This window comes from Anoplolepis gracilipes, chromosome 1, assembly GCF_047496725.1.
Source record: "Anoplolepis gracilipes chromosome 1, ASM4749672v1, whole genome shotgun sequence".
In the NCBI taxonomy this organism is placed as follows: Eukaryota; Metazoa; Arthropoda; class Insecta; order Hymenoptera; family Formicidae; genus Anoplolepis; species Anoplolepis gracilipes.
This window is the reverse complement of record NC_132970.1, coordinates 5009074-5031687: the sequence shown is the minus strand read 5'-3', so window position 1 is coordinate 5031687 and position 22614 is coordinate 5009074. Positions and strand designations below refer to the sequence as shown.

The window sequence follows — 22614 nt, the reverse complement described above, 5'->3', positions numbered from 1 at the left end:
ATATTGTATGATATTTCTTTACCTACATGTGCATTTATTCCGTTAATCTTCTATATTATTCAATTATAGCAGTCAGTTCATATCTTTTTACGAGATGTTCAAAGAAAACAGTCACAATAATAGTTATATTTGCCTAACTTTGGCAAACAAGAAATTTCGTGAAGATTAATTTAATTCTATGAATTCTATTTTTATTATTTTTTTGTGTTAAATGATATTTATATTTTAATGATATAAACGCAAATAATATCCATCACATACTACGCGCACGTATAAATATATATAAATATAAATATATATAGATATAAATATATATGAATATATATAAATATAAATATATATAAATATATATAAATATATATTGGATTTTCGAAGAACATTTGATAAATGTGAAATTTTTCTTTTTTTAATTTAAAAAAAATTGAATAAGATCAAGTAATATTAAAATGGTTCTATACCACTCAAAAAAAATAATCTTGCAACTTCAATAAAAATTTTCTAGGTGTAAAAAATTAACTGAAACAGATAAATTATTAGCAAACTGTGATACTGCATATATTTTGCACTTAACCAATTTAAATGACAGAGACAGAATTTATATTCGTACTATTAGTGTAAATTTAGACAGAAAATTTTTCTGTGATCCTGTCTTTAAGGCCTATTGTCAAGGACAATTATATTTGTGATTAATATTTGACAATGGGATCTAAATTTTCTAGAAGTATTGCTAGAATATTGCTGCTACAAATTCTATACGTGACAAAAAAAAAAAAAAAAAAAAACAATATTCTAACAGATACAAAAGTAGCGATAAATTTTAATTGAGACATCTAGAAATCTATCTACATTAGCAAAATATTTTTTTGAGTGATCCTATTGTCTGACAAGAAATAAATATTTAGTTATATTTCATTTATTTCTTTTGAAAATCGTTGGATTCCGTGACTCAATCCTATACATAAACGGATTCTTATTTGTGTTTTAAGTTCATTATTATTATCATTATTTATCATTATCATTACTTATCATTATCATTACTTATCATTATCATTCGATACCATTCGTGTCTCTTTTAAAGCAAAATGTAATTTTTACCGACTTGTGTTATTGCTCCATTAAACGGTTCAAGTTCTCGAATCGTTTATACCATCTGTGTAGAGGTACAGCTGGCGGATGGATCGATGGCCTGATCGCAGTTGCGTTCGCCACTGTCAATGCAACAGCAACCCTCTTTATCCCCGTAGTAGTCGACGACGCTCAGCGTCATCGTCTCGAATTTTCGCCACGCTGTTATCGCCAGCGTCGCGACGCCGAACGGCGCGTGGCGCCGTCGTTGGACGACGCCTCGAGGTCGCGCGAATCTCGACGCCGAACAGCAGCCCCTGTGTATGTATGCGTGTCGTGCGAAACTGTTCCGTTTCCATCGCCGGGTGAAGTGCGCCGCCGTGATCCTTCACCGGAGAAAAACGAGGAACGCGGACATCCTTGGTGCGTGAGTGCGTGTATGTTTAACGCTAACTCGTTATCAATCAGTCTTGTCGCGCGTGCTGACTCTCGTCATTGTCGATTCGCGGTTCGGTGTTCATCTGAGACGATGAAGCTGATAGTAACGACGATGACGATGACGGTGATGGTGATGATGCTGGTGATGACAGTGCCGGTTCCGGCGCAACGTGAAATGAAAAACGGTGTCCGCCCAATTATCGGTTGATCTACTTGCGACTTTTATGTATATTCTACGAAAGAAGAGAAAGGAGAGAAAACGCGTTTTGTGAGTTATGACGATAATGACGATGTCCACTTGGACATTGTCTGTTTCACTGTCATTATAGATCTTGTCCGCGTTTTTGTTTTAATCGTGCAGCGAATCATTCATATGTCGTACGTAACAGCAGACGTTTTCAGCGGTATGATGACGAAGGTATCATGATACGAATTCGCTATCGTATCTGCCGACGTCATCGCATCCTCATCCATCTTTGCGTAATAATTGTGGGCAATCGAGGGATTTGTCAGGGCGTTGATATGACTATGCAACGATTCCGATTAGTCGTCTGACAGTTCTCTTCCGCGTTGGTCCGCGTATACGTTCGGGATAACCAACGTTGACCTCATCGCGACGGCGATCGATTGCCGTTTAAAAGCCTCTCGGGCGTTCATACGCGCCTTGTCGCTGCACGCGCTTACGCGATATGGCTCCTTCTTTCTCAATTTCACATTCCTTCTTCGTCTTCTATGATATTATTAAAATCATTTTTTTTTTTTTTTTTTTTTTTTATTATAAGAAAAAAAGGTAAATTAACTGGAGGAAAATTATATTTAGCTACTAAAAATTGAATTAATTTTAATTATATGAGAATTGTAAATTATTTTCATTGTTTTATTGAAGAATTTAATTAATTGAACAAATTACTTGATTTTAAGATAAATTATTTTTCTTTTTTGTTTGAAAAATATTGATTAGATTTTTATTTTTATTATTTTAGCTTTCCAGCTAAACTGGATTAAATTGTTAATTCATGAAATTTTGTTGAAAAGGGAAAATTAATTAATTTCAGTTAAATAAGAAATATCGATTAACTTTTTACTTTTACTTTTTTGACGAAGATTAAATTATTAATGAAATCTGTCGGTTCCGTAAACTAAAAAATTAATTTAGTCCAGTTGAATGAAAAATTACGGATTAAATTTTTTTTTTACTATAAATCCAGTAGTTAAAATCCTCCATGTATAGAATTTTTTTCCATTTACTCCTTTTTCCTCCACTCAGTCTCGATATCGCTTTTTCTCTTTCTGCGTCTGGACGGCGATCGTTAGAACGACGAGACCTTCGTAGCAAGCACAGTGAAGTCGTCGCTCCCTCAAAGATGACGAGTGGAAAAGTACCATGTCGCGTATTGAAATCGAAGAGATCATCCTTTGTGGTCGAGAAAATTTCCGAACTTAAAGAGATGGAAAGAGATTTATTTCGTAAGACAGGAAATTAACCAGATCTTTCTCGAAAAGACGAGAAAAGCGAGGAAAAAAATAACTTAGAAAATTGTTTTTGCATCTTCGTTTTTCTTTTGTTTATTAATTTGCCTTTTATAAAACAGACAAATATTGAAAAAGTTTGACGATATTGTCAGCCACGTTTATCAAATGCAAAATGCATCTCTCTTTCGCCTGAGAATGAAAAGTAGGTTACACAACCTTTTCGATTTTGCAGCTGCATTTGCGTGCTCTCGATCGATAAACCGCAGGGAATAATGGGACAGGATGAAGTTCGCGTTTTCATTTGAACGCGCAGTGAAGTTTAATTAATTAGAAATCTTTTCCAGCGTGTATCGCGAAGCGCGTCATTTAACTTGTCTTTCACGGCGACATTTATCGGGTCAGACTGGACGTAGCCCGACCTTGCAAACGTCGGTATTTGCTGAAAGAAATTATGTTCGTGTAACAATGTGAGGTTTTCCCTGGGGAAGTTTTTCGTACAACCGTCTCGTTCGGAAATGGGAGCGCCGTTCATGCCACGTGTCGTTAATCATATCTATCGGATGCTTTATGAACGCACACACGATCAATAATAAACACGCAGATGGACAATCAACTAGTGGCTGAATTATTGCAAGGCTATAGGTAAATAGACGGTTCATCGAGAATTCTATTATATTTGACAGTTGATCGAAAATGTAGATTATAAGATTATCAGAGTAGCATGGAGATAAATTGTTGACTTTGTATAGCGTATAAGTAAAACCGGTTAATTTTCCAAAAATGGATTTTTAATAGATTAAGCATACGATCATTGGCTTTATTATGAAGAGAATTATGTAAATGTATTCATATATCGTTTGTGAACTTTCAAACATATTCGTTTTCTTCGATTTTACCAAAGCTTTATTATTATATCAATCATTAAATAATTCATTGAAAGGTAATACTTTTAAGAGATCTGTCGCTTCATCATGGACACTTTTATCTTTTATTATGAGAGCAAAAAGGAAAGAGATTGTTATTGTTATCTAGTTTATCGACTGATACTTCTAGATGTAACGACACATTTACTTTAATCTTTTCTTACTTAATCGCTTAGCTCGTAGTTGATGGAAAACTGATATTGCGTTATACGAAGTGTCTTCACTTGTTATAATGGTCGCTGACATTCGTTGATAACTTTAAAGTAGATGTCCGTATAATAATAATTTGATGGAAGAAACATTAATATCGATGACAATGTACGTTAGAAGTGAGAGAGTTTTACTAGCTTTTAAAATATAAACAGATAATTAAAACTTGAGTAAATTAGTCAATTAGTTTAAGTATTAAAAAAAAACTTAATTTGAATTTTAGTTACCAAGTTTTTAAAGTGGAGAATTAGAGAACTGTAAGTTTATCAATTATAAATCTAATTCTGTCAAAGAATTTGTCGTCAAATGATATTCATTAATGAACATCCTGCATGTAGGGACGCTGATTTACGCAAGACGATGATTCTGCTTGTTGGCCTGGAAAACTTAAACTAGAGCGACCTAATAATGCTCGACACTCGTAGGGAATATGAGCAGTTCAATTATTATTAATACCTCATAGCTGGTGTGTATATATGTACACATTATTAGGATTATTTGATACGTTCGATATATCATATATATATATATATATATATATATGTTATACTACTAATATCTACTATTATAATGATAATGAAGTACCTACACAAATTTCTATGCCGTATATATATATATATGGCGGCATAGAAATTATTGATTTTATAACGATTCGTTAACTTTTTATAGATTTCTTATAAAACAGTTATTAAAGATGGAAAATATGTTAAGCAAAAAGAAATTTTTTAGTAATTATTCCTTATTTTCATTATTTTTACTATATTAAATACTTTCTTTAACAAATAAAATTTTTTATAATATTTTGTTAGCAAAAAGATATTTAAGTGCAAACACTTTTTCTAACATTTTTTTTATTTTACTTGTAAAAAATCTCTCTAAAAAATATTTCGTCGAATATGTTTTAAAATCCGCAGACCTCTGCAATTTTCGAAATACAAAACACAGGAAACTTTTTGTAAGTAGTCAACGTCTAGAATTGCAAATTTGCGTCACATCGAGAACATATTGTCGTTTATGTCAATCTACGGAAGGAATTATACACAAACGAAAGTAGTTTGAGAGTAGCCAGCCGGCGATATAGGATCGATCCGGCTGACTGGAGAAATATACACGTGGAAGAGAAAAAGCAGCCGTGTATATTGACAATCACGAGAATTTATTAAAAAAGTTCCACTGTGTTTCAGACGGATTTCTCTTTTACGTATACTTTATGAAATAGCTCGAAAATTATTTTTACTTGATACTGACAGAGGACTTTGTTCTTTAAGGAGATGTCTGGATTGCTGTCTGCAAAATGTCTGCAAAACTTTCTACCGAGATATTTTAATTTATTCAGTAGATTTTAAATTATATTTGTTAGAATAAATTTTGTTAAAATTTGGTTTCTGATATATTGTATATATAAAACGATTATAAAAATTAAATATTTTAATTTTTGAAATGATATTAAAAGGGTTAAAATTCTTCATATTTTTTGCGATTTAATCAGTTTAGTTTGAGAAAATACATTATTGAAATTTAAAATTTGAGTTATATAAATTCAGACTTTTCAAACTTACAGATCCAAGTGATATAAAATTAATTACTATGCGACCTTTTGCTTCTGATAGCGATATTTGGACGTCCCACTTTTATGTACATTTTCTGAGAAATTGCGACTTTGCGTAGGTCATTTTATTATTATTATTTTATTATGTGATAATTCGAGAGCGACTTAAGTAGAATATCCCTTCGATTTCGGCAACGATCCCTGTCATAAATGTACATAGTGTGACGCACAATGACTAATAAATAACGTCTTTTCTTCTGTATTTATTTTAACGAAAAAAATGAATTTGACATTGCGCAAAAAGCTTATTTAGTCTTTTTAAATATAAAAGCAATAATTAATGTGTGAGTTAAAGTACAGATTTGCCCTGTAGAATTAAAATTTTTATTTTTATGAGTTTTCGTGTGCAGTACTATAAAAATGTAGTTCAATATGAGATAATATTTACGATTTTGAAATTAAATTATATTTTACAGAACAAATCTTTACTTTAATTTACAAATTAATTATTAATTTTATATTTTAAAAGGCTAAAAATCTTTGAGAAACTTGTATATGATGAAGATAAACGATATTAAGTCATGTATATAACGATATTAGTCTTATGTATATTAATATATCTCTATTATTGTATTATTTTATTTCATGATTGAAGTACAATATTAATTTTTTTCTAAATATTGGAAGATGATTAAGAATAATATTTTATTTAAGACTTCCAACACATACATAAAAGATTTTGTCAATTTTAAATAGCACAACAAATTTCGGATGCTGCGAATGATATATAAAGCGATAAGAACGTGATATGTTTATTTCCATTTTACGTTGCTTTTATATCGACATATAATGCTTTGCGTAATTAAATTTATAAATTGTATCAAAATATATTAGATTTATTAATACTTTTAGACGTAGCTGATCCGTCCAATTCCTTCTTAAAATGCGTCTAAATGCATTTTTAATTCTTCATATTTTATATTAATTGCATGTCACGTCTTGTATTATTGTGTTAATGTAATATTGTTTTGTTGAAATTAAATTATTTTGCAATTTGCAATTTAATAATTTTAGTTGTATTTATAAAATCGTATCAAACAGAATTATAATTATAAACAGATTGTTTAATTTGAAAAAAAATAAAACATATAGTATCTGCTTCTGTCAATATTATAAAGATAATATTCGCTTTTGAGAAACATTAAGGGATTTGTAGTCTAGAATAATCGTTAATCCAAATAGGTTTGCGTTACATCATCGCGCAACACACAATCACAGCATTTCTCATTACCATACAGCTGCATTGTCGGGGGGAAGACAGAAAAAAGACGCCTGACTCATTATCAGCATGCGCTGATGTGGGTGTATAGAACCGGTTGTATCTCCAACAAAGCTGGATAATTGAAACGAATGACAAGGCGTTCTGGTCGAGTGCCAATTATCGAATACACACCGCCGTTACTACGTTAAAGGTGTAAAAAGCTCTACGGCATAGCTAACGTCGTATGTTGCTCGTGTTTTTCAAAATGCTTTATTCTGGCTTCGCATAAAACGATACGAGTTGCATAACGAATCTCACAATCAGATGCCGCAAAAAGTGACGATGCATAAGAGCACAATACAATAAGAGTACGCGGCCATATCGGAATTCTCTCGAATCTTCGTTCAAGCACGTGTCTAGAATTCGTATCTTCAAGAAACTTGTACGAGATGGAAGATAAACGATATCAGTTTCATGATTAATATAACTATTATTGTACTATTTTTTTCGTGATTGAATTACAATATTAATTTTTTTTCTGAATATTGAAAATTACTTGCGAATAATATTTTATCTAATTGTAAAAGATCTCCAACACACACATAAAGAAATTTTGTCAATTATAAATAGCACAATGAATCTCGGATGCCGAAATTACCGCGATGATGTAAACTGTAAACGAACGCGGAACGTTCATCTCACGTTGCTTTCGTATCGACATATTTTTTTGATATTTTATTATCGAAACGTGATACGTCGAGTCATCGATAACAAAACGATAATAATACTTTTATAACTTGATTCCCATCGAGTTTTGATGCAAATATATCGATGATGATCCCAGTTATTTTACGATTAAGCGCAGGCTTGCGCAAATCTCGTAAAATTCTCTTTGAAGAGGGACATAAATACGTGACACGTGCGCGAAGAGGGAATTATAATTTATAAACGGACGTATGTATTTCGGCCGCAAACTGACACCTCGAGATTGTTCTAAACTTTCTTTTTTTCATCAGTCACGTTTTTGACTGGCTAACTTTGTTTTTATTTGTTTTTTATGCGCGTGTAATGCAAGATATCTTCAAAGTATTATCCTCTTCTGTCTCCAGAAAGAGACGGAGACTCAATTAAATCTCAGCTTTAATTGATGTTTATAGAGGTTTCGTCACGAGCTATTATTGTCCATATTGACGTAACTGTGCTACACTTTTTATCTAGTCTCTGGTATATCTACGCTTTCTGAAGAAAGCCCTTTATTTTTCGTTTATTTCTTATCTAATAAAAATAATTATTCTATAAACATTTATACGAATTTGAATAAAAATATAGTAATCTATTGCTATATAATAAATCAGTATAACAGCCCGCTATAGCGGTGAAGAGAATCGCCACGCTAATGCATTTACCAACGGAAGTGGAGTGCTCGCGCGCGGCTCCATTATCGCTGAAAACTGTGCTTCCAGACAAAATCTAGACGAGATCCATGAAAGCCCCTGTTGTAGACATCCGCGCGTCACACCGTGTCAGAAGATCCGGAGCTAATTATGACGAACGTACATGCACATCCGTACTCGCATATATAACCATCACTCTATACTTAGCGTTACGAGTATAGGACGATTTGTTTACGATTTTTTGGAGTGAGAAAACCGACAGCTGACTTCATTAAAAGAACAGAATGATCTAATCTTAACTATGTTTTATAAAGTAAAAAATAGTTACTGCGAAAAAGAAACACACAATAAATATTAATATTGCACATATTTTTATACTTATATTCTCTTTATTTATAAATAATATATATTAATGCATTTTTTTACTCAACTTAAAAAACCAATTAAGTAAATAATTATTCGGCAAAAGATTAAATATTGAATCTTATTTTTTTATTAAATTATATATACATATATATACAATTTTGAGTAATAATATATAATGTCTGTTCTTATTAATATTAGCAATGGATATTTATTGCATTAGGCAACACATTATTTTCCTCGATAATACTTCGACATATCGGAACCGATTTTCTGGTTGAGCACCGTTATATCTTATGTAAGAGTCGCCCCTTTTATACTCTACGTCTTTCGGTACGATCAACTCGGCGATGGGTTCGGCATCGACGTCGTAATGCTTGAAAATGTCGGGCTCAAATACGCGCGGCTACTATAAAATCTGTTCGCCATTATTTCGGGAGGAAGCCGGAGTATTTTTGTTGCTAGACGCGTGAACAGAAGTGGCGGCGGGCGGCTTTGGCGAACGATGACATCATTCTATGCGAGATCAAGGACAACGAAGAGCGTACTGAACGCTGCTTTTCAAAGGATCTGCAGTCGTCTAACAATAAATACACTTACATATACTCATTCGTGAGAGTATTTTTTATCTTGATGAATATATTTCTTCAAGAGCGTTAGGTTTATTATTAGATTTATTAATTATATTACAGCATAATATGAATAAATTCATTTTTATATTTTTTTTGAGAAATTTAACTTCTTTTTTTAAATAAAACTTTTAATTAATTTTTCAAATGAAGGCCCGGTTTAATTTTTTGTTTTTTTTTTAAGTTTTTGTTGTTAGAAGTCACCCACAAAGTAAACAGATCTTCAATTTTTATGTTTTCTTATACCTCCATTATTCACGATAATCTTGTTACGGACGAGACGGAAATACAGACGTTTTTTCATGATATATGGTTGTGCCGTTTTATTACCTATTCGATGGTCATTCTGATCTGTAAGCGGAACGAATGCGCCGCTTTCGAGAGTGGTCAATTATTATTTACGCATAAATAGTACAGGTAGCTGATTTCATGGGTGTACTATCTAGAATTAGTGAGAAATGGCTTTGGAAAACAGGATACTGCGCTGTCATCTACTTATTACGAGCATCTCCGGTTACTGACACACAAACGCGGCACTTAGCTTACATGTGGGTGGATTAAGTGTGCGTTGCAATCTTTTTCTGTGACATGTTTTCGCAAGGATGAGAGAAACGTCTATTTAAAAATAGTTCAATATACATATAATAAATGCGTGTCACAGATATAGGAAGCTATATTTTTATATCTATTGTTTCGATGTGTCTATTAATTTCATTTGCCTCTTCAGTTTGACATGTCTATTTATTATTTTATTTATTTATTTTATCAATTTTGCAAAATAATTTGCTGTGAAAACTTTTTTGCCAATTTTCCTTTATTTATAAATTATACGATTAATTCGAAAAATATGACATTTTAATATAAATTTAAAAAATAGTCTTTTTCTTACTTTACGTAATAGTTTTTGTAAATGCATTTGTACGTTTTTTAAATTTTTTTAAAATTTGTAAAAAATCAAATATTGTTTTCGTTATTTTTTTCTTTTGGGTCAAATAATCCAGTATTAAATATTAATTGATTTTAAATTAATAGAAGTACAATAATCTAACTAGATTCCGGTGTTTTTGTTGTTTCCTTGATAACGAAGTCGTCAGGAAGGCGTATTAGATAACTCTAACCGCATTATCGAATCTAAGGAGAGCAGTGATGATAATAATAATACGCAGTTTCTTTTATCCTAGATATGCAATTTGACGCCGCTTTGAATTAATTCTTATAATTCCGAGGTTATATGATAATTAAAAAGACTATAATTTATGCTTATAAGCTAATTTCCATCCATTTGCAGTACGTAAAAACGTGTTTTTCTGATATAAATATACTTCTTTTAAAAAGTTATAATACAGAAACAATACTTCTGATAATAAATGATAAATTTTGCTACAAATCTATGCTCCCTCGTTATTACAACGATTAATCTCCGCTTGGAAAGTTTCCAGAAATCGACCGCAAGGGACGATTAGCGATGTCGAGTCGTGGCAAAGTAATTCCGTTGTGAATAATTCCGATTGTAGTCTTTTCCACCGTTGTCTACATGATCTTTCTTCGTACAAAATCCTCAATCACAATCACATGTTTACTATTACATATAGGCGTAACGATTGCATCAAGGAGATGTTTCAAGACTTCGTCGCAGGAAGAACGTGTTTTCCTGTGTTTCGCAAAACGAGCAAAACTTCCGTGAATCCGGATTTCCGTGACGCGTTTATGAAACTCAAAGAAGACTCGACAAAATTTCCTGAAATTTTTTCTCGCAAAGAACTGCAGACAACTGTGTTCTATCGGGTGAAAGACACTTACGCTTTGTGCGTGGTGATATACAGCATCGAACACGGGGTTTCGAATGATTCGAACCCCCGAGAGAATGTCGATCGGACAACTGGATTGCCAGTACGAGAGGCAGTCCAGTAGTGGTGCTGTGGCCGGATACGGTGGAATTGAGATCACGAGGAGCCAACTGGCGGACTAATGCAGTCCCGCAATGATCCGCGAGGACGAGAAGACGGTGGTGGGCCCCAGGTGGAAGAACTATGTAAGAGGCGAAGCGCAAAGCGGGGGGGACGAGGTCGTCTCGCCGCCGGCGCGGCTCAGGTGCCAGAAGGTGGCAGAAGAGGTTGGCCTTATAGAGGATTTATAGTTTGCGTAGGATAGACGATGAGCGTCGAGGTCGACACGCTGGAACTTGAGGTCTTCGAGGTGAGTCCTCAACCCCTCTCGAGGACGCGACGAACGGAAGTCACCGCGAGACGCGTGAAAAAGAAGTGACGTTTTCGGGATAACAAGGAGATCGTGTTCGAGAAAATGCGGTGTACTCAATGATATGATAGTCGAGCGTCGCCGGCGAAATTTTAATACGTGAATTCTAATCCGGATGAATTAATTAACTGCTTAACTTCTCTTAACGTACTCTATTGTCTTGTGCGATACCTTTGCATAAGATAAAATGGAATCTTTTGTTTCTTAAACAGATTCAAAACAAGTAGAACATTTCAATGTATTAGAATTTTAATTTTCTCTAATTTTATATTAATATAAAGTGAATTAATAAAGTATATTATTATTGAATACATTTTTTTAATAAAAAAAAGCTTTTATTAAATAAAAAAAGAGAGAAATAGGTACGCAATATTTTCTTTAAAGATAAATTGATCAAGTAATCATATTTTATGACAAATATGATTTTATATATGACTTTATGCTTACGTAAACTTAATGATAACGTATACAATTTAATTATAGTTGCAATAGCCTGTTGCATAACACGATGTGAAGTCAAGCATAATTTTTAATAGATGTATGTAGACTACATCTTCCAAAACCATTTAATTATTTCTTTTTATCTTTTTATTGGATATATATATATATATATATATATATATATATATATATATATATATATTGATTTTTAATTTTAAGATAAATATTAGAAAATACTAATTTATAGTATCTAGTGTATATATATATGTAAATTTGAAATTTTTTACGCTCACAAGACGTACAAAAAATTTTATTTTATTTTACCGCGAGTTGAGAACAACTTGTTGGAAGAGCAATTTGACTTTCCGAGTACAATGTGGAGGTTGAAGAGTTATGCAACTTTCGATACTATGCAATAGACTTCCGTTCGCTAGCCCGTGTGCTGTTTGACAAGTAATGCGCTTTGAACGTGACTTTGTCGACGAATATGATTGAGTTATTACATACCACGAATATGTCTGCCAAGTAATTTGGAAGATTAACGCAAACGCATCTTCATCCTTATTCCTATTACATCTTATTTTTTATATTAATCAGATCGTTCATAGTTGTCCATGCAAAAAAGATCAATGCTTAAAAATAATTGCTCAATCTTATCGCGAATATATCTACTCGTAAATATTTTAATTATATAAATGTACACACAAACTCTTACAAGAAAAAAAACATATTTACATAAAATATAAGTTTTTTCGTAATTTTTAATTTTTTTTGTAAAGTTTTATTGGTATTGTATTTCCTTAAATGCAAGCTCAATCTTGTTATACGTGAAATTACCATAGCGTGTAACTTGGAACCTGCTTGCGAAAGTAAACCGGAGGATTTGAGCCAGTCAGTCGAATTTTCGTACAGTTTGGTCAAGCAAACTCCGCACATTTTATTCAATTATTAACAAGCACTTTAACTTATTGTAGTGTCAAGATGTAAAATAAATACTGAAAAGATATATCTGAAAAATATTCTAAATAATATAACAATAATAAAGATAATGAATAACAATAATAATAAATCGGTATATTAATTTGGATATATTAGAAGATTATGAAAAAATTCCTTGCATTAAGTTTTTACTTATTATTTAACATGCATTTCAATACTAAGCAATTCGTGCATATGTAATTTAATATCTCTCATTACTATAACTTTGACAGATATTTTCCCACGTATAATTCACGAAGAAAAAAAGTCAAAGGCGACAAGTTCATACAGTCATATAGTTCACAGGCTTATAGCTCAATAAAGTTCTTATAGAGAGACGTTTAACTTTTATGTCTATCGATGTACTAAAGCTTTATCGCGAGTACCGGAAAAAATCTTGATTCATTTTGTCCGTGACATGTTTTCACGCACGCGTGCCGCGCGATCTATACTCGTACATGCCGCGCTGCTTTTCACACGTTTTCTAGAGCGCCCACGATCTTCATCGAGTTTATTTTATACACATGAATCGGATAAATTGCTGGCAAAGTAGTACACACGGTGTAATCGATATTTACGCGCATGAAGAGTATATTACAACGATGCTGGTTACTTCTCCAATCGAGACACGTACGCACGCGTATAAAATTATATTAATTTTCTTCATTATCAAAATTCATTCAATTTTCTTCATCAATATTCTTATCTGTATATTTATTTATCGGATGCATATTTGTAGATTATAAATAATATAAAGTTTATAATTGATTTGAATAGAATCGATTTTTTTAAGACTCTTTCAAAGACCGTTTTTACGTGATCATAAAAAAGCACGCGAAATGATGTCAAAATCTTGTGAGGCTTCTTAAAGTGGTCGATTTATTTTTAAACGTCGACGCAAACAGGATTTGCAGAAGTAGACGACGGCGCCTACATATATAATTTAATCCTATTGGATACTTTGAAAATTAAATCGAATAGTCACATCTGTAGTCGTTTATAGCTAAGAATTTGATTATATCAGATTGTATTTAGCATCGTTTGAATAAAAATATCGGATAATTCTTTTCAATATTTTTTTATTAATTATTATTTATTATAATTCTGTATCAATCAGATAATATTCTTCGTATTTACGATATTAATTTTTGAATACACTTTTACCCTGCTTTCTCATTTCCATTTGGTCTTCTGTATCAAAGATCCGCGTAAAAATCGAAAATTTCGTTCTCACCATGACCATGAAAAGTAATAGACACGGAAAAGCGCATCTATCGTGCCAAACGGCGTGTCCTCGACCGATCGTTTCTACCCGTCCTTGAACGTGAATCGAATAACGTGAATGTATTCATGTCGTGCGACCATAAGGTGAAGGATTACGATGACGAGGCCGAATTAGCAGATGTGGCAATACGTCGTGGTACTGCGAGGACATCCAGGAGCAGCGAGACAGGTAGCCGCAGATGTTCGACGCAGGAGGCCGAGGAAGACGACGACGGTGGCGGTGGTAACGGTCGCAGGAAGCGGAAGAAACGGCGGAAACAACAGCGCAGTAAACTGCAGCTGCCACAACCGCAGCTGGAAGTGACGATTAGTAGCGGTGGTCAGCAGCGGTCACACGCGCTCACCCTCGCCTCGTCGTCCGATGAGGTTGAACTCGCGGTGGGCGAGTGCTCGAAGAGGGATTCGTCCAGTAGTCTGGGTGGCGGTAGCCGGCATAACACCCTACGGGAATCCTTGCTGACGGTGTTAGGCAAGTTAGTGATTTGGAAGGGCACCAGGTATCGCTCTGCCACCGCCGCCTCGTCTTCCTCATCGGTGCCACCGAATTCGCCACCCGCCACCGAGTGCATCGGTCGTAGCACGTCCTTCTTCTCCAGCGGTGAGTTCCCACGAACAGGATTGTCGGGTTTTTTTTTCCCTGGGAGTTGCACTGCTGGTCTCAGTCAAGGTCCCAAGCATGATGGCGATATATTTGTACTAACTTATGTATATACTTTTATATTTATTATTTGAAATATGTTGTAGAAAATTTCTTATTCGCATAAATGATTATAATCTATTTTATATCTTTATCTTCTATTTTTTTTTAACTATTGGAAAGAGGGAATCGCGAGCTCTTCTTTGACACAATCGCGATTTGGCACTGACCGTATATGGCGTTCCATTTAACTGACACACTGTATTTACGTTTATGTCACTTTTCTCGACGTAATTATCGCGAACGGAATAGTTCATACGTGAGTTACGCAACGATCAACGTTACGATCAATGTTATTTTAATGCAAGTTTTAGTGACGTATACTTCGTGCGACCATCAAGGTTCTATTCCTTGGACATTCAAATGATTTATTAAATTCCATAAATAAAACACGAGTGTATATGTAACACCCACGTACTTTTCACGAACACGTGACAGTGAGGTGTACCCGCTATGTAAGATCGATTCATTCGTTCTTCGTGGTAGTATTATTCTGCTGGACTTTGCCACATTTTGCATGACGAGCCAACGATTAATAGTTTATCCAGTTATGTGGAACTGCCGCAGTAGATATATAATAAGCGAGTGTAAAGCAATATATTGTATATATATATATATATATATATATATATATATATATATAGAGAGAGAGAGAGAGAGAGAGAGAGAGAGAGAGAGAGAGAGATAGAAAGAGAGGGAGAGTAACCAATTAACTTACGAAAAAAATCGACTGAAGAAAAACTACTCTTTCGTTTCATGATCGTTTGAACTATATTTTTTATTCGTGCAAACAAATTTTTTTCCTTAATATCTTTAATCATAAGGTATCATAATATATTTTTCTCGAAGCAATGCCGATGACAAATATCGCCTACGTATACCTAATGAGAATCATTGATTATTTTTTTATAATAGAGAGGTGCAATTATTTTCTTATAACATAAATATGCAATAAATATTTTGTTTGTTGTGTCATCTTTACAGAAACAGAGAGGCGGATTCGCGCCAACAATCGCGAGTACAACTCACAGTTTAATTATGCGGTAAGAGAAAAGTGTTTTCTTACATTTCTTACATTTATTTTCTTAGAGCTTTGTGTGTAAAATTTAAAAAATTAGAAATATTAAATATTGGAAAAATTTAATATTTAGAGATGATAAAAATATATTATATATGAATATTTTTATTATTTTGCAGAATAACTACATCAAGACGTCCAAGTATTCGGTTCTGACGTTCCTACCATTGAATTTGTTCGAGCAGTTTCAGCGGCTCGCTAACTTTTACTTCCTATGTCTGTTGGTGCTTCAGATGATCCCCGCCATATCCTCCTTAACCCCTATCACCACAGCCATACCGCTTATAGGGGTACTCACACTCACTGCCGTCAAAGATGCCTACGACGACTTTGTAAGTTTCTTTTCTTATCATCGATTTGCTCTCGTTCCTTTTCGATACATTCTACGAAAATATACGAAAATGATCAAATGAGTTCTATATTAATTATTAGTATTACAACTAATTTCAAAATAGTTATAAAATTATATATCTATAAATATAATATTATTTATAAAAATATGCAAATAAAAAGAACGACTAACTTTTAAAAGAGAGAAAAAATATGTATTGAAAATATTATTTGCGAAAAAATTTGATGCAATAATTTAATTTTTAGCAACGGCATAGCAACGATTCTCAAGTAAATAATAGGAAATCCCGAACATTGCGGGGTACTAATCTTCGTGAAGAGAAATGGTCGCAAGTTCAAGTGGGCGATGTAATCAGAATGGAGAACGATCAGTTTGTCGCAGCGGATGTTATGCTTTTGTCAACGAGTGAGCCGAATGGTCTCTGTTATATCGAAACAGCAGAATTGGACGGGTATAGTCTATAAAATCGCTCAATTATGCACGATTAAATATATATCTATAGAGATGGACCGCAATAATCTGTGAAACTTGTGTAGGGAGACGAATTTGAAATGTCGTCAGTGCCTGCCCGAAACTGCCGAAATGATGGATAATCATGAATTAATCGGCCAATTCGATGGAGAAATCGTTTGCGAAACCCCGAATAATTTGTTGAATAAATTCGATGGAACACTTACGTGGAGAGGACAAAAGTAAGATTTAATATCGTAAATGGAATAAAACGAGAACCGAGTATCTTAAATGGAATATTTCGCAGAAAATCATGTTTCTTGCAAAAATTCGAGATAGCTGGTTCTTGTTTTCCTCGCATCAAGTTTATTTAACTATCATTTATATCAGATGAGAGATGTTGACGTTAATGTTTGGCAAATATTGCAGGTATGCATTGGATAACGACAAGATTATTTTACGAGGCTGTGTTCTTAGGAATACGCAGTGGTGCTATGGCATGGTGATCTTTGCAGGCAAGGATACCAAATTGATGCAAAACTCAGGGAAGACCAAATTTAAGAGGACCTCTATAGATAGGCTGCTGAATCTTCTCATCATCGGGATAGTGTTTTTTTTACTCTCATTATGTCTATTCTGTATGGTCGGCTGTGGTATTTGGGAAAGTTTGGTAGGTCGTTATTTCCAAACGTATCTGCCGTGGGACTCGTTAGTGCCGAGCGAGCCTATAACCGGTGCCACAGTGATCGCCCTACTCGTGTTCTTTTCGTACTCTATCGTACTGAACACAGTGGTGCCAATCAGTTTGTATGTGAGTGTTGAAGTTATTCGATTTGTTCAGTCGTTTTTGATAAATTGGGATGAGGAAATGTACTACGCGCCCACAAAAACACACGCTAAAGCTAGGACTACCACGTTAAACGAAGAGCTGGGTCAAATAGAATATATATTCTCTGATAAAACCGGGACATTGACGCAAAACATAATGACTTTCAACAAATGTTCTGTGGCGGGAAAATGTTATGGCGATGTCATCGATGAAGTTACTGGCGAGGTCATCGATTTGAGCGAGGTGAGTTGTTTCTTTCATTAATGTGAAGATCTCTGACTCTCGATGGTGACGATAGGGTATGTGCCATACATTCATGTTACTTATAAAATTATATACATATTGTCCAAGATAAAAGCAATCCGCATTATATAGCTATGCTTCCAATGTTGCGTGAAAAGAATATTAGTTACATATGCTTCTGCTAAAAATTTTTTGTTGTCTAAAAAGATCATATTGCATTGGCAGCAGTATGATATTTAATAATGATAACATTACTCTAATATTATATATTATATATTCTCTTTTATTATAATTTTTATTTTAACATAATTTCTAACTATGTTATGATAATTATGCGAGAAAATATAAAATGTATTTTTTTTCTTTTTGCAATCGTTTTAGCAAAACACGTTAAAACATATAACACTAGTATACAATTGATATATTGAAAGTGTTCTCGCACACATTATTACATGCTTACATAATTTGTAGACTATTCATGTTGATATTCGTTGTGACTTCTTTTTTCATACACGATGTTTTTCTTTAGTTATGTATATGCAAATTTAATCTCAATATGTATCATGGTCGTAACTTTGCAAGAGATTTCATATACATCACTTAGCATGTGTGTGCTGCATGTATAGACGGACAGAGCTGTTCCAATGCCGACAATGCGATGGAAGAGCGGACAGGAATTCGTACGTCCAGTTTATACACCCTTAAGTGGTCCGAATGTACGTCTTCTGGAACAAGCAGACAGAGTATCCAATACAACACCGGAACCCGGCATCAACGGAAGTCCAAAGATTCCACACACGTCTTCAGTACGCATGTTGATAATTAGCACCTCTTGTCACGAAATCTGTACATGCTATCGCTTCTATCTGTTTGTCATTGTGATCGTATACATCATATTCAATATCATCTGTTTATCATTGCATTCTATTTCACACATAATATCATGTAAGTCAGAGCGTTTCTAGTATCTCTGCTATACTCAATAAAGTAACTCGTATCTCACTCATGTCTGTATTGATAACTTATGAACTATATTTGTATCTCTTTTGTTCTCTTGCACGTTAGAACTGCATGTTATGAAATAGATATGCTACTGTTTGCTCTTATTTTTTTTACTATATTAATGCATTGTTAAGACTAATTTCTTTCATAATTTCCCCTTAATATACTTCAGAAGTAATTTAACTAACAAACTATAATATATATAAATATATATATATATATATATATATATATATATATATATATATATATATATATATAATATTTGTATTTTTCAACGAATATTTATTTTTATGAAGATAAAGTATATTATTCTGAGTAATACATATGAAGATTTCTAGCTTTCCGTCTAGCTTTCTTTACTTCCTTTCTAAACAACAGCGGAATTCCTGATTTTTAATTAATAAAATTAACTTTCTCCCTTCTACAAAACTAATTTTGTTGTAATTAGACGCGAATAAACAGTTAAATTTTTGAAAAATCTTGTACATTTTGCAGACAATGCCACCTTTGGATTTCTCGTTTAACAAGGATTACGAACCAGATTTCAAATTCTATGATTCTTCACTGCTTGAAGCTGTGCAACGAGAGAATCCGGATGTCCACAGTTTTTTCAGATTGTTGGCGCTCTGTCACACTGTTATGCCAGAAGAGAAACATGGCAAGATTGAATACCAAGCACAGTCGCCTGATGAAGCTGCCCTCGTATCCGCCGCTAGAAATTTTGGCTTTGTCTTCAAGGAAAGATCGCCCAACAGTATAACGATCGAAGTAATGGGAAAAAAAGAGATATACGAATTACTTTGTATTCTAGATTTTAATAACGTACGAAAGAGAATGTCCGTAATTTTGAGGAAAGATGGACATCTTCGGTTGTATTGCAAAGGAGCGGATAATGTTATTTATGAGCGATTAAAAAAGGATAGCGAAGAAATAATGGCGAAAACATTGGATCATTTAAATAAGTTTGCAGGCGAAGGTTTAAGAACATTGTGCCTTTCTGTAAGAGATTTGGACGAAAGCTTTTTCAATAATTGGAAGCAACGTCATCAAGAAGCGGCATTAAGCCAAGAAAATAGAGACGATAAGTTGGACGCAATTTATGAAGAGATAGAGAAAGATATGTCATTATTGGGTGCTACTGCCATTGAAGATAAATTACAAGATGGTGTACCTCAGACCATTGCCAATCTGAGTCTCGCTGGTATCAAGCTTTGGGTATTAACTGGTGACAAACAGGGTAAGTTTTTGAAAAACAAATTATTACATGATGAATATATTTATGTTTTAATAGAACAACATTTTTACATTAAACTTTTTCACAGAAACAGCTATCAACATCGGATATTCATGTCAGTTATTGACGGACGATCTCACGGATGTCTTCGTGATAGACGCAACTACTTATGACGGCGTAGAAACACAGTTGACGCGATATTTGGATACCATTAAAACAGCTTTGACCCAACAAAAACGACCGACTCTCTCCATTGTCACATTCAGGTGGGACAAGGAAAGGTCAGGCACATGAAAGAGACGGAGTACAATCTATTAACTTCTTCTATTGCTGATTCTGATTAACGTATTTATATTAAAAAAAAGAAAAAAGAAAGAAAATTGATTTCTCATAATGAATGTGGCATTATGTTTCATGTAATGCTTTCTATGTCTATATAGTTGTGTTTATATAAGAATTTATTATACTTAACTGCAGAAAACTCTTGTGCTTTATATCCAAGCTAGTGGATCTTGCAATGCAATTTAAATTATAATGATTACCCAAAAAATATGAAATAAAAACACTTTTAGGAATTTATTTATCAGACAATTATAAGAATGTAACAAATCATACTTTACAGCGCTTAATTCATTATATGTGCATTGATTTTATACATCTCATCTTCTATTTATCTATCGCAAAGATCCAACTTAATGATTTGCATGTATATCTGATAGTATTATTTAGTATCTTTTGTATTTAAAAAGCATTACAAAATTGTCTTCCATATCTTGTAATTATCAAAGATATCGAGATTTGCTACATTATTGTTGATAATATAATCAGCAATATAATCAGGCTGTGTTGATGATAGATTGACTGATAGAAATCTGACTTTTTAAATCACTTCAGATATTTTCCAGATACTGCACATGTCATATCTGAGGTATTCTACGATTTAGTGATATATTTATAGCTATAGATAACCAAAAATTATCATGATGCTTGATATTCACTCCTTCTCTTTCTGTATGCTTAATAATATAATCTTAGTGACATCATATATTAACATAATTGGTATGTTGCTTGTGTCACGTTCTTGTATCTGTAGTTATTAATAAAACGCACTGTGTATCGTTTATGATTAACGTGCATTATTTTTAACAATGTAAATTTCAAAATTTTTTATTGTTAGTAATGAGATTGTGATTTATTATTTATCTTTTCTTATAACTTTTTTTTATTTATTTGTTTAATTTTTGTTATAATTCTGTATCTCATATGATATGTAATGAAGTCGAGTTCACACATCAAATGAATACTAGATTGTTATTTATTTTGAGTGAAATAACTTTACTTGAAAGTTCTGTTCTTTGCACAGCAGCGATACAGAATATAATCCTAGGGATGAACAGGATGAACATGAAATGGAGAATTCGACAGGATTTGCAGTGGTTATCAATGGACATTCTTTGGTTCACGCGTTGCATCCACAGCTGGAACAGCTTTTTCTAGAAGTGTCCAGTCAATGTAAGTTCGAATTATTCATATTTAGAATAAATATTTGATAATTTGTAATACGAATTGTAATACGATTTATAATACAAATTTTACAGGTAAATCTGTAATATGTTGTCGGGTAACACCATTACAGAAAGCGATGGTTGTCGAATTGATTAAGAAAAATAAATCCGCGGTGACTCTGGCAATTGGCGATGGAGCCAATGATGTCTCGATGATAAAAACGGCTCATATTGGCGTTGGTATCAGTGGTCAGGAGGGATTGCAAGCCGTGTTGGCTTCGGACTATTCGATAGGACAATTTCGATTCTTGGAAAGATTACTTCTGGTCCATGGCAGATGGTCATACTACAGAATGAGTAAATTTCTTAGATATTTTTTTTATAAGAACTTTGCATTCACTCTCTGTCACATCTGGTTTGCCTTCTTTTGCGGATTCAGCGCACAGGTAAGACATTTAAAAACTTTGTACATTATTGTATTAATGAAAAAAAAAATACAATTAAAAAACAGATGATGTTTCAAAGGCGAATATGATTTATAACTCCTTTGTAAGAGCTTGCTCCAAAGTCGAGATATTTAGAATATGAATTTAATAGCTTTTCTGATAATACATTAGTAGAAAATAGTAGATGGATTGCGAGCAATTAAAATTGTACATTTATAATCAATCATCTCTTGTATATATTTTCTTGCAGACTGTGTTTGATCCTATGTACATCTCTGTCTATAATCTATTTTATACCTCGTTACCGGTTTTGGCAGTTGGCATTTTTGATCAGGACGTTAATGACAAGAATAGTCTAATGTATCCAAAATTATATGCACCAGGATTGCAGAATTTGCTCTTTAACAAGAAAGAATTTTGTTGGAGTGCTCTACATGGATTTTATGCTAGTTGTGTATTATTTTTAGTACCTTATGGTAAATATTTTGTATCTTACTAAACTTATTAAAAG

At 33.2% G+C, this 22614-nt stretch overlaps 1 protein-coding gene across 11 annotated transcripts in view; it reads left to right on the top strand.

The window, feature by feature from the left end:
* Atp8b (ATPase phospholipid transporting 8B) overlaps positions 1 to 22614 on the top strand; it is a 51734-nt gene that overhangs the window by 24780 nt on the left and 4340 nt on the right. For 3 of the 11 annotated variants that reach the window (XM_072896487.1, XM_072896497.1, XM_072896505.1), the window contains 11 exons: positions 15946 to 16004; positions 16159 to 16371; positions 16637 to 16842; positions 16928 to 17083; positions 17271 to 17913; positions 18540 to 18719; positions 19414 to 20155; positions 20241 to 20433; positions 21516 to 21664; positions 21751 to 22103; positions 22354 to 22579. In XM_072896487.1, the coding sequence (XP_072752588.1) occupies positions 15946 to 16004; positions 16159 to 16371; positions 16637 to 16842; positions 16928 to 17083; positions 17271 to 17913; positions 18540 to 18719; positions 19414 to 20155; positions 20241 to 20433; positions 21516 to 21664; positions 21751 to 22103; positions 22354 to 22579 (3120 nt within the window). Of the gene's footprint in view, positions 1 to 799; positions 1772 to 10225; positions 11502 to 12293; positions 13611 to 14348; positions 14863 to 15945; positions 16005 to 16158; positions 16372 to 16636; positions 16843 to 16927; positions 17084 to 17270; positions 17914 to 18539; positions 18720 to 19413; positions 20156 to 20240; positions 20434 to 21515; positions 21665 to 21750; positions 22104 to 22353; positions 22580 to 22614 lie in introns of those variants that run through there. The other 8 variants (XM_072896424.1, XM_072896417.1, XM_072896444.1 and 5 more) reach the window with 8 other exon arrangements.